The following is a 14,482-nucleotide window of genomic DNA, read 5'->3' as shown; positions in this document are numbered from 1 at the left end:
GTCCAGAGTAACTTGTGTATGCATGTATGTGTGTGTGTGTGTGTGTGTGTGTGTGTGTGTGTGTGTGTGTGTGTGTGTGTGTGTGTGTGTGTGTGTGTGTGTGTGTGTGTGTGTGTGTGTGTGTTTGTGTGTGCTGTGGGATCTACAGGTGTATCCCCAGGTTGTGTGTGTGTGTTGTATTTATTTTCCCCTCCTTGTTTTGTCCAAGAATCTGACCATCACTGCCTGTGCTCCCTGTGTGATAGAGTGAGTAACAGAGGGGGTATGAGTGTGTGTGTGTGAGAGAGAGAGAGAGAGAGAGAGAGAGAGAGAGAGAGAGAGAGAATGTGTGTATAAGAGGGCGTCTGTGTTTGTGCATAATGAGAGAGGAAGGGAGTGGGCATATGTATGTAAGAATATGTGTGTGTGAGAGAGAGGTGTGAAAGAGAGATAGAGCGTGTGTGTGTGTGTGTGTGTGGGGGGGGGGGTCTGTTTAACACATAGAGAGTGTATAAATGAGAATGTCAGTATGTAAGTAAGTAAGTAAGACTTTATTTATATAGCACACTTCGTACAAGAGTTGCAGTTCAAAGTGCTTTACATAAAATCAATAAAAGCAAGCAGCAAGAGGAATACATGGAGTAAAAAAAAAAAAAGATCAACATCGTATCAAAACCTGATGTTCCGATAGGCTTCTTGGATTACTAAAATCATGATAAAAGGAATAAAAGTAATGAAAGTAATAAAACCCTTCTAGCTCAGTCGGAACCATAGTGCTGCTTCACCCTGTTAAATATTTTCCCTAGCTATGTTTTCTGCCCAGAGGCCACCAGTATGTGTCTTGTGTACCAAACAGAGCATGTGTGTATGTAAGCATATCCACACACGCATCACACACACACACACACACACACAGACACACACACAGACACAGACACACACACACTCAGACACACACACACACACACACACACACACACACACACACACACACACACACACTGTTACTCAGAGGTCATTCCTCTCCGATTGCTCTCCCTGCTAAAAATGAAATAAAAACATTTCTATCACAGCATCAAGGCTTTCTGCCTCCACAAACAAGTCTGCCCCCCCCCTGGCAGGGAGGCCCCTTCACATCTCTGAAGAAAATAATCTGCTTCCGTCTTGGCATTCAGGAACATCAGGGAGCAAAGCAAGGAGTATTTTCATGAAAAGTCTGATGCTCCCTGACCGGTGCTTACCGGGAAAACTGATTTCCATAATATTTTCATGGATGGTTTGATTTCTCCTTGACCGGGGGAACTTTCTTTAGTTTTAGCATTATCGGAAAAAACAAACAAACAAATAAACAAACATGAAACAGGAAGCTCGACGGATGCATGGTTCATCAACCGTCAGCTCTTATAGCCAGTGCTTGACGGACATATCGTATCTGAGGGGATTTCAGTGGAGTTTCTCAGCACTAGTAATTCAATCTTTATCAGTGCAGGTTTTCAGTTCAGTTCAGTTTCTACTTTGGCAGTGAGTCTGTGAGTCACTGATATCTGTGGAAAAAAAAACCTCTACACTCTTTATGAAAGAAATATGCAGGAATGGATGAAAGAAAGAAAATGTAAGTCACTCAGACCAGTGTGTCATTCACACAAAATGAGACACCTCCAGTGTTAACTCATCCCAGCCCTAGCGACATCTTCTCACTTCTCCGTTGTAATCGATCCTCGCGGAGTTGCAGCCTCTGCAAACAGCACATGGCCTCGTGTTTGCTTGGCTTTTCAAAAACCCAACACTTGACAGAGCATCTGATATTATGCGATCGAGTGAGGCATGCAAAGCCACTCTTATTAGCTCGCACTTTGCATCTGGGTGTTTTGATTATGGGATGTTTGCTCTTGTAACACAGCAATGTGTTTGACATTCAGCTCATTACATGACTCATTGCTTTCTCATATAACCTGGGCATCCCACTCGCCAAAAACGACAGATTTGGACATACATAGGTTTTGAATAGCTATAAGGTGTTACATTACATCACATTGCATTACATTGCATATAGCCTAAAGAAAAAAAACAGCATGTCCAAAGAATGTTGCAGAACAAATGACGTGGAAATAAATTGTAAGGCAAAATGCTGGTTGGTTGGTTAACATGTCTTTTATATTTTCTAACTTTTGGCAGAGTTAAATCACAACAAGAAAGCTTACCCAGGGGGTAAAAAAGTGTTCTCTCTCTATTCTGCTGGGTAGCGTAATCTAAATTTGTAATAAAATCTATAATCACCACACCTGTATTTGAAAGCAGATAATGTAATGTAAGTAATGTAATGCACTATCACAGTTTGACTTACACCATCCATCTCATCAGCAGTGTCAACAGCCCTAGAAAGGCTGCAGGTGTTGCAGGTGGACTCAGTAGCCAGCAGGGGGCAGTCTTCACCACATGTCTGCCATAGCCAATGGGCAGAGCAATGGCTAAAGCAGGTCATCCTCTAGTGTCAAATATCCAGTCTTACACCTACCTTTGATTGGTTTCTGATTATTTATAAATACTGCTAGAGCCTTCAATGCATGTTTGTATGACGTCTTTTCTCGTGATAATCCCAGGTACCACTATAATCCTGTACAACGTGGAGGCTTCAGTGACATCATTTGTTACATGACCCATCTCATGCTGATAGTCACATACAGGATGGTAGGGACCAACCAGCCACCAGTCCATCTTTGGAGAAGTGGATATGGAAAAACAACATATTGAGACAACTATCCCTGCTCCTGTCCTGAGAAATTGAGACTGTAGATTAAGGAGTTGTTGTACTTTTACACACTAAAATAGAAAACACCGAGAACTGTTCAGCTGCATGTGATCAGAAAGCATTGTAAAATGTACGGAAACATATTGTAATTGATCATTATTCAAAAGACACAAATACTATAATACACATGATACTTTTCACTTTTGTGTGGATTATTTTGTTGCAAGTCTTTTAATGGTTAATCAGGTTTGAACATGAAGCAGAGCTGTGATATGTAAAACACACTATCATTACATTCCTGTTGTGTCATCAAATGCCAGATCCTGATAGCAAATGTCATAGTCATTAGCAAACATTAATAATTAACTATCATTAATTGTCGTTATTAGCACTACAAAGTCATGTAACAAGTGGAAAATAGAAATAGGAAATTATACAATAAATGTAAGGTAAATATGTTTTAAAACACTTGATGATGAAAGGTGCATAGTTAAGAGATGCTTTTCGAGATCTCAGGTTGACTATTTTTAAGGAAGAGAGGTTAATCCATCTTACTTGTCAAATATAGCACACCTTTATAAATACCCTATATGTACTGTATAGCCTCATCACTCCATAAACCGCATTGCTACATCTGTAAAATTACACAAAACATGTATGATTGACATGTAGAATAACTGATTTGAAAGGATTAACGTTTAGATGCAAATGCCAAGGTACACAGTTTATGTCTCTGCAGTGGATGCACAAACTGCAAGTTCACAAAAACACCTTCAAATACTAAACCACGCAAAGTGGACACCATCGGATGTTTAGAATAGACATGAAATCAGTCAGAAGTCCTGTGCATAAGGGAGTCGGACCCTTTGTGGTGCAACAACTCGCATTTCCATACATTTGTGGTTGTGATTTCATTCTTTTACTGCTTCTTCATACCAAATGGATTTGATTGTTGGTCATTGTTCCCACCAGCCTGGATGAGTCACAGACAATATGAATTTCAAAGGAAAAGCATTCTCTGTTTTCATGAAGCGAAACGGTGTAAGCAACATTACAATGCAGAATTTCTTCTCTGGATGACCGGAACTGGCGGAATAGCTTTCTGCAACCTGCTGACCTCTTCTTGGTTATCCATGTCTAGCACACACAACAGCCTTCCATTTTGCTTCCCAGAATTTCCCAGTAAGCTTTGCGTCTCCTCCTTGATATCGTCCAGCGTCTCTCGTTCGTCCTCCTGTATGTGCAGAGCCACTTCGTTGTCGTAGCAGAAAGCGCTGGGCAGTAGCCCCAGAGTGGAGTGAGCGGGTGAACTCCTGCCGTGATGCACGGAGCACCGGCGGCACGACTTTTCCCGGCCGGCGGCCGACAAACCCCGCTCCTTCGCACTGCAGCCTGACATGTCGGGCACGTCGTACGTCTCGTTGAAGCGGGCGTAGTCGACCAGGTAGCGGCCGTTGCGCTCGTAGAGCATAGGGGCGAAGCGGTGGCCCCACAGGATCTCGTGCGGCAGATAGGAGCTGCGCGCCTGGGCGGTCATGGCGGTGGCCTCCACCATGCCCTCCAGGATGACCACGATCTCAAAGTCGCCCTGCGCCACGTCGTCCTCGGTCATGTCGTACAGCGGACTCCCCTCGGTGATCTCGTGCACCACCACCTGAGGCGCCACCAGGAAGAGGCGGTCCAGGCCCTCGTCGTAGCCCACGTCCAGGTCCACCTGCTCCAGGGGCAGGTACTCGCCCTCGGCGGTGACGAAGGGTCGGATGAGCTGGGCGCGCACGTGCGCCTCCACGATGTGGCTCTTGCGCATGTTGCCCAGGCGCCACATGAGGCAGAGCTTGCCGTCGCGCAGCGCCACCACGGCGTGGTGCGAGAAGAGCAGCGTCTGCGCCCGCTTCTTGGGCCGCACCATCTTGACCATGATGGTGCCCACCATGACCGTGTCCACCACGCAGCCGAAGATGCACTGCGCCACCACCGCCGCCACGGCGACCGGGCACTCCTCCGTCACGCAGCGGTAGCCGTAGCCGATGGTGGTCTGCGTCTCCACGGAGAAGAGGAAGGCGCCGACGAAGCTGTGCACGTGCAGGATGCACGGCTGCCAGCGCTTCAGCCGCAGGAGCTCCCGCGGGGGGTCGGTGTCGCCGTGGGCGAGCGCCACGCACCAGAAGACCAGGCCGAAGAGCAGCCAGGAGAGCAGCGACAGGGCCGTGAAGACGAAGAGCAGCCACCGCCAGCGGATGTCCACGCAAGTGGTGAAGATGTCGGCCAGGTAGCGTTGGGGCTTGTCCTCCATGTTGGTGAAGACCACGTTGCACTGGCCATTTTTATTCACGAAGCGGTTCCTCGGGCCAAAGCGGCCCACGCCAGAGGTGGTCAGGCCGTTGCTGGGTTTAGGTCTGTGGTGAGGGGACGCCGGGCCGCCAGGGTCACTTTCACCTCGTTTGCTGGTCACCGCCCCGTTATGGAGCCTGGACATCCTGACGACGTCATCATCTGACGCGACAATGCTGTATCTATCAGTGAGACCAAAAGATATTTACATTATCAGTTGGGGTAGAGGCCCCACAAAGAGACAAACATTTATCCAATATGAGGTACCATCATCAAATTCATCCAAGTACCAACAAATTCCATCATCAGGACAATATTACATAACGTAATATAACATGATTGTGAAACACCTTTTGTATTAATCACAAAAGACACATGCTTTTAGATAAAACCATTTCTGTAAAATTATAATCATAAACATTTCTACACTATGGCAGTTGTGTTACCTGCAGGCCAAGCGCCTGTGTTTCCAGTATGAAGTACCACATTAATCACGGGGGCCCTATATGCCTCCCTACTTGAGAGCTCTGGGACCAGAACACTGGGTCTGGGACCTTTCTGAAAGTCGGGCAGTGTAGGCGAATGACCCATATCAACTCCAAAACTTTGGAACTTGAGTGCACCAGACGGGTAATGTTTCATATTTTGGCACAATTTTAGTGGTAAACTAGGATAAATAAAAGAGGACACCATCCACTTAATCTGAATCATTAATAGTGTGTTAAAGACTACTGACTATAGTGACAAATGACATATTTGAAGTAGGGGGTGGGACTTTGAGGACTGGAGATGAGGACATTGACATGCACCCCACCTCACCTGTTGATTCTCACAGCTCCCATTGGACCCTCAGCTGATTGACACCACCATGAAAGTCGCTCTGATGTAGGTATGGAGGGATGGTGGAGGCTAGACTCTGAAGATCAGCACATGAGACTCCTCCTGAGAGAAACAAACCGAAATACAAAAACCTGCTCCGTGACGTACCGTAAGCTCGCACTGTCACAGCTGTCCTGTGCGTGACAGCGTATGAAACGCAGGGTCGCACTGGGGACAGATGTTGTAAAACAAGATCACAATACCAAAATAAATCCCTCAACCCTAAGTCTGATGACGACAACATTTTGGGAAAAAGCCCTAATGGTAACATCTGGGTCCACTCATCCCAAGCTGTCACCTTGTCTGTACTTGAGAAATGTCATATAAAACGTAATATAAACAGTCCTATAAAACAGTCCTATAAAACAGTCAATGCCATTTCACTGAGGGCACAAAAAAGAACTTTGCACCACATGATACATGATAGTTGGTGTCACCTGCTTGTCTGTTATAAATGTAGTCTATGTTCAATTTGCATTGCATATTTACATTACATTGCATTATTCCAAATTGCATTCTTTGTTAATTCGTTCAGCTACAAATGTGTACTCACTGAATCTGGGAACCAAACCACTTTTTTTGCTGATCCCTTACAGGTCTAGTTGTAATAGAGCAACTGATTAACCCTGTCTGCTATCCTTCTTTAAATCCGTCAGTGGTGAATTTACATCTGCACATGGATAGACAGACATATAGCCTGATGTCAGCATGATACAGAGGTGGTACTGTTTGGAAATCACTGTGTGAGAAACAGAATGAGAATATCAACTGCTTAAGCGCATTGTGTGGGATTGAACAGCAGGCATGCTGCAGAGCTTTGAGTTAATCTGTGCTTTACAAGACTCGCAGGAGATTTACTTCCACCTGTTTGGTGCCAAAGAAGAGAGTAGAATCCATGGATGGCATGATCACTGCAGGGAAGAACTGTAATCTCCCAGTTTGTGTTGGGGGCAGATTTCTCACAGGAAGCATTGTCGTCACTATACCAAAGTAATCAATGAAACTTGACCAGAGGGATCAGTCAGGATTGTTTTTTTAAAGAAACTTCACATAGAATGTGTTAGTGTAGAACTCTGCTGTGGTTTCTCTAAAGAGGCTATGCTCTTAATTTCGAAATATGACACCTAAAACCACTTTCTGGTCTGGCTAGGACTACTGGCATGTTCCCTTTTCTATTTTAGTTTGGCTGTTTGACGGAAATATAGGAAGTGTCGGCATAATCTCGTCATACTCTCGTAATCTTTTTATAAAACAAGGCAGCAGTATTCAAAATAACATTCAAATTCCATCATCAGAACAATATTACATAACGTAATAAAATATGACTATGATGAAACTCCTTTTGTATGAATTTTTTTTTACAAAATATTGAAGAGTGCATTCTCGACCCAATTTAGGAACGCTCTCCTATGATCAAATTTTACAAAATGGAATCCCTGCATCGCGTTTGAAATAGACTTATACTTAACTGTGGCGCGCATTTTATTTGATAACTTAACAGTCAACGAATCTCTAAAAACATCATTAGGTCTATCAATTCATGGAATCGGTTCATTTAAATATTTTAATCCAATAGTCCCACGTTATTGTCTTGATTAGAAAGCTTAATTGCATTAAAGTACAACCTTGTCATTGTTTTCTCATTTCGTCAGGATTTCTTAAATATATGTTCAGATTTGTAACACAGTATAGGATAATAGTATCTAGCTAACATGAATAACAGGACATCTGTCTCACGGCAACCTGATTCTGAATTTCTTATTTTATGATTTGAGCAGATTAAACTTGGTATAAACGATAGCATTAGGATTATTTTGTAGAACTGATATAAATGATAGTATTAAGATTATAAAGTATGATTATGTTTCCTTTTTTGTCTATTAAGAGCATTTGGCTCTTTGCTGTTTAACTTTATGACTGCAAAATCATACATTTCAGTTAGACTCACCTTTCGTTGACTTGCATCTGTGAAAACAACTTCAGTTTTCTAAATATCACTCTCAATGTGTTTCACTTCAGCATTTTTGATGGTTAAGTGCTGGTAGATTTTGACTTGTTAGGCTACTTTTAACTTCTTTCATGCAGCCCCAATATCAACGTGTTCTCAGAGGAGGGAGGCAGTTCGAGGTCTGCGTGCGGTGGACTTCAGTGGACTCATAATGGTCCATTTTGCATCAATGTACCAATCTGTGAAACAGAGCTGAATTCCTGTGGGGGTCGCTGTAGAGCAATTTAATTTGAAGTTGGAGACAGTTCCCTTCTGATGTGACACATCTAAAGTGTAAGTTATTGTTGTGATATACAGATGTCATCATTTTCATTAATATCATTTTTTAATAACCAATTACCCAAAGAATTCTCAAATATTTTGATATCTGATGGAAGAAAGACAGACTTCTCAGACATCCACAGTCAGCATCAGGGTTGGGAGGATTCCTTTAAAAATGTGTTCCAAAACAATTACTAATTACCTGTTAAAAATTGTATTCAGTAACCTAATCCAAGTATCACAATATTAAGTAATGTAACTTTTTTACTTCCCGTTACTTTTGGATTTCCTCAATGCCAAAAGTGCAAATGAAGACAACAGAAAAGAGACATCAATAGCCTTATCCACTGTATATTGGTGGTTTTCTCCATTTTGATGTCTGCCTCCTAAAAGGGCACACACCAGCTTTTTCAGATGACATACTTTCTGCATTTGTGCAGTAGTAGTGCTATATAAATAACATCTGGTGTGGGCGTCCTACTTATTACTGAGAAAATGAACTTAGTATGCTACAAATATCAAAATGTCCCATATTATCATAGCTATGTGTTAGACAACAAACTGAACTCAATACTAAATATGTAAAGCTCTTATTATGTGCCACTGTATTGATTGGAATGTCAGGATATCCTTTTTGGGCCCAAATGCAGCATTTCACCGAGATATTTTACTAGTGAATCACACATCATTTGCGACAACACCGAAGAAAGTGAACCATTGAAAATAAAAATAAACCGGTCATCCCCTACTTTTCTTACCCGTAGTTCAACACTCTCTCACTGTCAACAGTTTTTACAAACAAATACCTTGCATAATTTTACACTTTTTGCCCAATCCCCTTTGCAATATAGCGTGGGCCTGCTGGGCGGAAATGTGAGATCATTTTGTTGCTCTGAAGGAAAATGGGCATGAGGGCCGTGTGGTTGTGGTTTGATGTGTGCATATACAGCGGGTAAAATAAGTATTGAACACCTCACCATTTTTCTCAGTAAATATATTTCCAAAGGTGCTATTGACATGGAATTTCCACCAGATGTTGGTAACAGGTAATCCATACATACAAAGAAACCAAAACAAATAAGTTCAGAAATTAAGTTATGTGTAATAATGTGAAATAACACAGGGTAAAAAGTATTGAACACGCTTACTGATATTAATTAAATACTTTGTACTACAGCCTTTGTAGGTAATGACAGCTTCAAGACGCTTACTGTATGGAGAAACTAATCGTATTCATTGCTCAGGTGTGATTTTGGCCCATTCTTCCACACAAACAGTCTTCAGATCTTGAATGTTCCCTGGGCCTTATCTATGAACTCTGATCTTCAGTTCTTTCCATAGATTTTCAATTGGATTCAAGTCAGGTGATTGGCTGGGCAATTCTAGCAGCTTTATTTTCTTTCTCTGAACCCAATTGAGAGTTTCCTTGGCTGTTCATTGTCTTGCTGAAATGTCCACCGTCGTTTCATCTTCATCATCCTGGTAGATGGCAGCAGATTTTTATCATGAACGTCTTGGTACATTTTCCCATTCATCCTTCCTTCAATTGTGTGACGTTTGCCAGTGCCGTATGCTGAAGAGCAGCCCCACACCATGATGTTACCACCTCGAAACTTCACTGATGGGATGATGAGCAGTGCCATTTGTCCTCCAAACATGGTGTCATTATGGATTCCAAAGAGTTCAATTTTGCTCTCATCTGACCAGACTATATTCTCCCAGTATTTCACAGGCTTGTCCAAATGTCGTGCTGCAAACTTTAAACGAGCTACAACATGCTTTTTTCTTCAGCAATGGAGTCTTATGTGGTGAGCATGCAGCATACAGGCCACGGCGGTTGAGTGCATTACTTATTGTTTTCTTTGAAACAACTGTACCTGCAAATTCCAGCTCTTTCTGAAGCTCTCCACAAGTGGTCCTTGGCTCCTGGACAACTCTTCTGATAATTCTTTTCACTCCTCTGTCAGAAATCTTGCGAGGAGCACCTGGCCGTGGCCAGTTTATGGTGAAATGATGTTCTTTCCACTTCCGGATTATGGCCCCAACAGTGCTCACTGGAACATTCAGAAGTTTATAAATGTGTCTGTAACCAATACCATCAGTATGTTTTGCAACAATAAGGTTGCAAAGGTCTTGAGAGAGCTCTTTGCTTTTACACATCATGAGATTTTTCTTGTGTGACACCTTGGTAATGAGACACCCTATTTACAGGCCATCAGTTGGGATATTAATTTTCACTGACAAGGGGCCGGATTGCTTTCTAATTACTGATAGATTTCAGCTGTTTTCTTGGCTTTCCATGCCTTTTTGCACCTCCCTTTCTTCGTGTGTTCAATACTTTTTCTCTGTGTTATTTCACATTAATACACATAACTTAATTTCTGAATGTATTTGTTTTGGTTTTCATGTCAATAGCACCTTTGGAAATATATTTACTGAGAAAAATGGTGACGTGTACTTATTTTACCTGCTGTATGTCACGCCAGCGCTGATGAACTATCTGTCACCTCTCTACTCCGTGTCTGACCTTGCATCATAATAAGATGGCTTTCACTTCTGCGTATTCTGTAAGTCAACAGCAAAATGTAACCTTAGAAAAGAAAATGAGGAAACCAAGTTTTAAGAATTAAACCTGCCCTCTGCTCAGTGTTTTTTTTAAAGAAATCTGCTTGTCATTATGCAAATTCAGCCAACACCACAGTTCACAAAGCATAGGCTAATAAAAAATTAAATCAGCACAGATTTAGAACGTCCACAGTATTTGTAATGAACCAGTCCACTTTCTGAACTGTCAAAGATCACGCTGAAACTGCCACGAACATATTTCGGTCAGGGGTTTGTGTTTCATTTAAACACGATCATTCAAGTTATCACAGTCCCCTTTTTTCATTACGTTTGTAGGCAAGTAATACTAACAGGTTAGCTAACCAACTTTAACTTTAGCTAACTGGATGTCTGTGTAGACGTTAGCAGTGTTGGTCTTGCCTGTAAATGCTTCATGACATTTGACGTAGAGTCCTTGGGCAACGACAGTATTTTCACCGCAGGGAGCCATAAGGTGCACTGCACTGTTATGTTCCTCCCACTTTCAGCTTCGAGGACAAAATAGTGTCGATATTTCCAGCCAGGGAAAGCATTTTTTTAATTCGAGGTCAGAATCAGAATTGTTTTTATTGCCAAGTAAGTTTACGCCTACCAGGTCATCATATGGACTTGTAGTTTTATCTGTTGTCTTCTCGTGACGTGTTGTAAAGTTCTGTACAATTACACTTTTTTTGTATCCTAATTACATAACGCCGTTCCATGTATTCCGTTACCACCCAAGCCTGTTCAGCACATACTCCTAGACAGGCTATAGATTCAGCCAAGCTATCCTACAGATATTGTAAGTTCATTTTAATGTTCTTGGCTTGTGTCTATGACATCAAATACGACAGGAAGATCAGCAGTCAAACAAAAATATTTATTGACCAGGAAGAGCAATCACAAATGATGGAAGAACACTCATAGGGCCGTGACTGGCATGCCAACCTGTTGTTCATTCTTACTAAAAAAACAGCACAATGTCAAGGAATGTATGAATCAGCAGAGGAGCATACAACGAACATGAAACACTTGAAACAGTCACAAACTTTCACTCGTCAGGTCAACTTTCATTTCCGCAAGGCCCCTTCACAGACCCCATCCACACAGAAATCAAACCTCGATCTCCATGTATGTCATCTTGTTCAGGGACACGTACTACCAACACAATTCTATATCGCATTGCTGCACCTGGGCCGGCCAAACCTATAAAGTATTCCGAAGTTATAAGAGGGGGGTGGGGGGTGGTGGTCTCAGACAGAAACCCCAAAAGGGTTAGGAGCAGCAGACCCAAGTTTCGATTCTTATTCTGACTTGGCTTTCTCATAATGCTAACCTTCCAATGAGTTACATTGATTTTCCTCAAATAAAGATGACGTGGAGATGGAGACCAGAAGGCTTAGATATGGTGGATATGCTCGCTTGGTGGAATAACTGTTAGCCATATTGCCTCAACACACCAATTCTAAACCGATACTCTTCAATGTAAACCAGCTATAGACAGAGGTAGGTCTTTGCTGTTTGGATAGGGTAAACCCTGTCATCTGTTGTGATGCAATGGGGCAGCCATGACCTCTGGTCTTTGGAAGGGTTTAAGGTTGCAGGGAATTCTGGGAAGGAATGAACGCAGCGCTTTTTCACAACTCTGGGAGCTCTGTGTTCATACATAAACGTCATAAAATTAAGGCAAACGAAACAAGAGAACAATAACAAGTTTAAGGTTAATTAAACATTAGTGTTTTGATTTTAAAGAGACCATAGTGGTCCTTTTAAGGCCTCCCTTTCTTCAGGTTGTTGGTTGGCTACAGTGAAGGGGAGCGGAGGCTCAACGTGGGGCTGAGTACTGCCAGCTTCTATCATTTCAATCGAGCTATTTAGGTATTTGTTCACTAGGGCACCATCTTGTGCTGAAAAGAATACTTTTGGGTTAAAGAAAGCTAGCGGACTGGGAGTCCTGGGGTTTTTGTGGTATAATCTTCTCCGCCGGTCCACTTGCATAAGCCACTTGCAAAACAATCATTAAAAACAGCTCGTCACATTGTCTACTGTACATTCACACAATGTATCGTTTGTATAAGCGCAAATGTTTTGAGGTGCTCTAAGGCATGACTAGAGGTTCTGAGGCAAAGCCTGGATGCCTGACCTTCCCATGCTATGACTTATGACCTGATGATATATACTTTTTGAATTTAGATGTATTATTCAGGCTGTCATTTAATGGTTTATAGCGCCAAAACAAAACAAAAGGGGAAAAAAAGAACAAAGAAGAAATAAAAACAAAGGGGAAAAAAACAACTCATGACATTCAATATCAGCCACTTGGGATTATGTCACTTTTTATGTCTTGGAAAGAGTGATATAATTTTTGAAGGGCCCCAATCTAGTTGGCCCAGGAATAAGCTTACCGATTGGTCCTTCTCACTGCTAGTAGCGAGCAGAGAAAGATGTGCTTTCATGACACACACAAGTCTTTGATGTAGAGCCTAGAGCGTGTACAAATATTTACAAGTGACTTCCAACGTTATCTACCTCAGTCTCGATTACTATTGTTTCCAGTAAGGCAGGAACGGATTTGCCATCTTTGTTTTTCTCCTTTGCTACCTTATGCTAGAAACATCCAGTGTGTGACTCTCCGAATGTTAATACTGGTTTTCAGTCGTAGTTTTTCAGTCATTGTTCGCAGGAGGACAAAGAGGGGCGAAGGTGCGATCTAGCTCAGCTGCTGACATTCAGACATTTGGTGTGATGCCGCCGTGACACAACAAGGACTGCACTGACGTCCGGCTGTCCCCGTTAAAGCTGGATCAGTTTACGTCACAAAGAGTCACATCGTCAACAACATTCATTGTGTGTTTGACCCCCGTCACCATGTGGCAGACGCGTCTATGCTGTTTCCTAGTTATTTTGCTACTGCCCTCACCACTGCAGTCGGGCCTGGAACTCTCAGCGTGTCCTTCTTACATTAATCACTCTAACTGCGCCTCTCCATGGGAAGAGGTTCATGGTTGATTGTATTTGAGCTGCAAGAAACAGCTAAAAACAGAACAGCACTTTTCTATCTTTTTTTTCTTCCAGGAGGCATTTCACAAGGCAGAACTTGGTGAAAGAAAGAAATCATAAGAAAAAAAAAGAAAGAAAGGGAAACAAGTCGAAAGTAGGACAAGTAGAGTGCTAAAATGAGAGCAAGGAAGAGAGGTGTGTGTGTGTGTGTGTGTGTGTGTGTGTGTGTAGGTGTGTGTGTGTGTGGGGGCGGGGGGGAAGCATGAAGTGGGCCACAAGCTATCAGACTGACTGACTGATGTTAGAGCTCTCGTGTTTTTAGCGATTTTACAGTGCTCGACTTACTCAGTAAAAAAGTGTATCTGTGTGCGTGGGTGAGGGGGGAGGGAGGGGTGGAGCACAAACTTCTTACTAAAACAGTGGAAGACAGAGTTGTTAGTGTGATTCGGTGAGGGTGGTAGTGGTCTGGTTAATTGACAATGGCTTAAGACAAGTAGTGACGTGGTCAGCTGGCCATACAAAAAAAGCTGATTTAGCGTGTAGTGGTCTGGTTAGTGGGCCACACAGATATCTGTGGTAGATCTAGTGGTCGGGTTAGTTGGTCACGGAACGAGGCGGAATACATGTAGTGGTATGGTTAGCTAACCAAACTGGATGGGGGGGGGGGGGGGGGGGGGTTAATGTAGAAGTCT

General features: G+C 42.6%; 1 protein-coding gene across 1 annotated transcript; it reads right to left on the bottom strand.

The window, feature by feature from the left end:
* Nucleotides 1-2,921: 2,921 nt before the first annotated feature.
* LOC105897356 (ATP-sensitive inward rectifier potassium channel 12-like) lies at nucleotides 2,922-9,151 on the bottom strand. The gene is made up of 3 exons (XM_031564043.1): nucleotides 7,887-9,151; nucleotides 5,879-6,001; nucleotides 2,922-5,241 (listed from the first exon to the last, which is right to left on the bottom strand). Exons 2-3 carry the CDS (start codon nucleotides 5,899-5,901, stop codon nucleotides 3,780-3,782), a joined length of 1,485 nt encoding a protein of 494 aa, XP_031419903.1. The 5' UTR covers nucleotides 5,902-6,001; nucleotides 7,887-9,151; the 3' UTR covers nucleotides 2,922-3,779.
* Nucleotides 9,152-14,482: the final 5,331 nt, after the last annotated feature.

The sequence above is a fragment of the Clupea harengus genome, chromosome 26 (assembly GCF_900700415.2).
Source record: "Clupea harengus chromosome 26, Ch_v2.0.2, whole genome shotgun sequence".
In the NCBI taxonomy this organism is placed as follows: domain Eukaryota; kingdom Metazoa; phylum Chordata; class Actinopteri; order Clupeiformes; family Clupeidae; genus Clupea; species Clupea harengus.
This window is presented reverse-complemented; position numbering and strand designations above follow the sequence as displayed.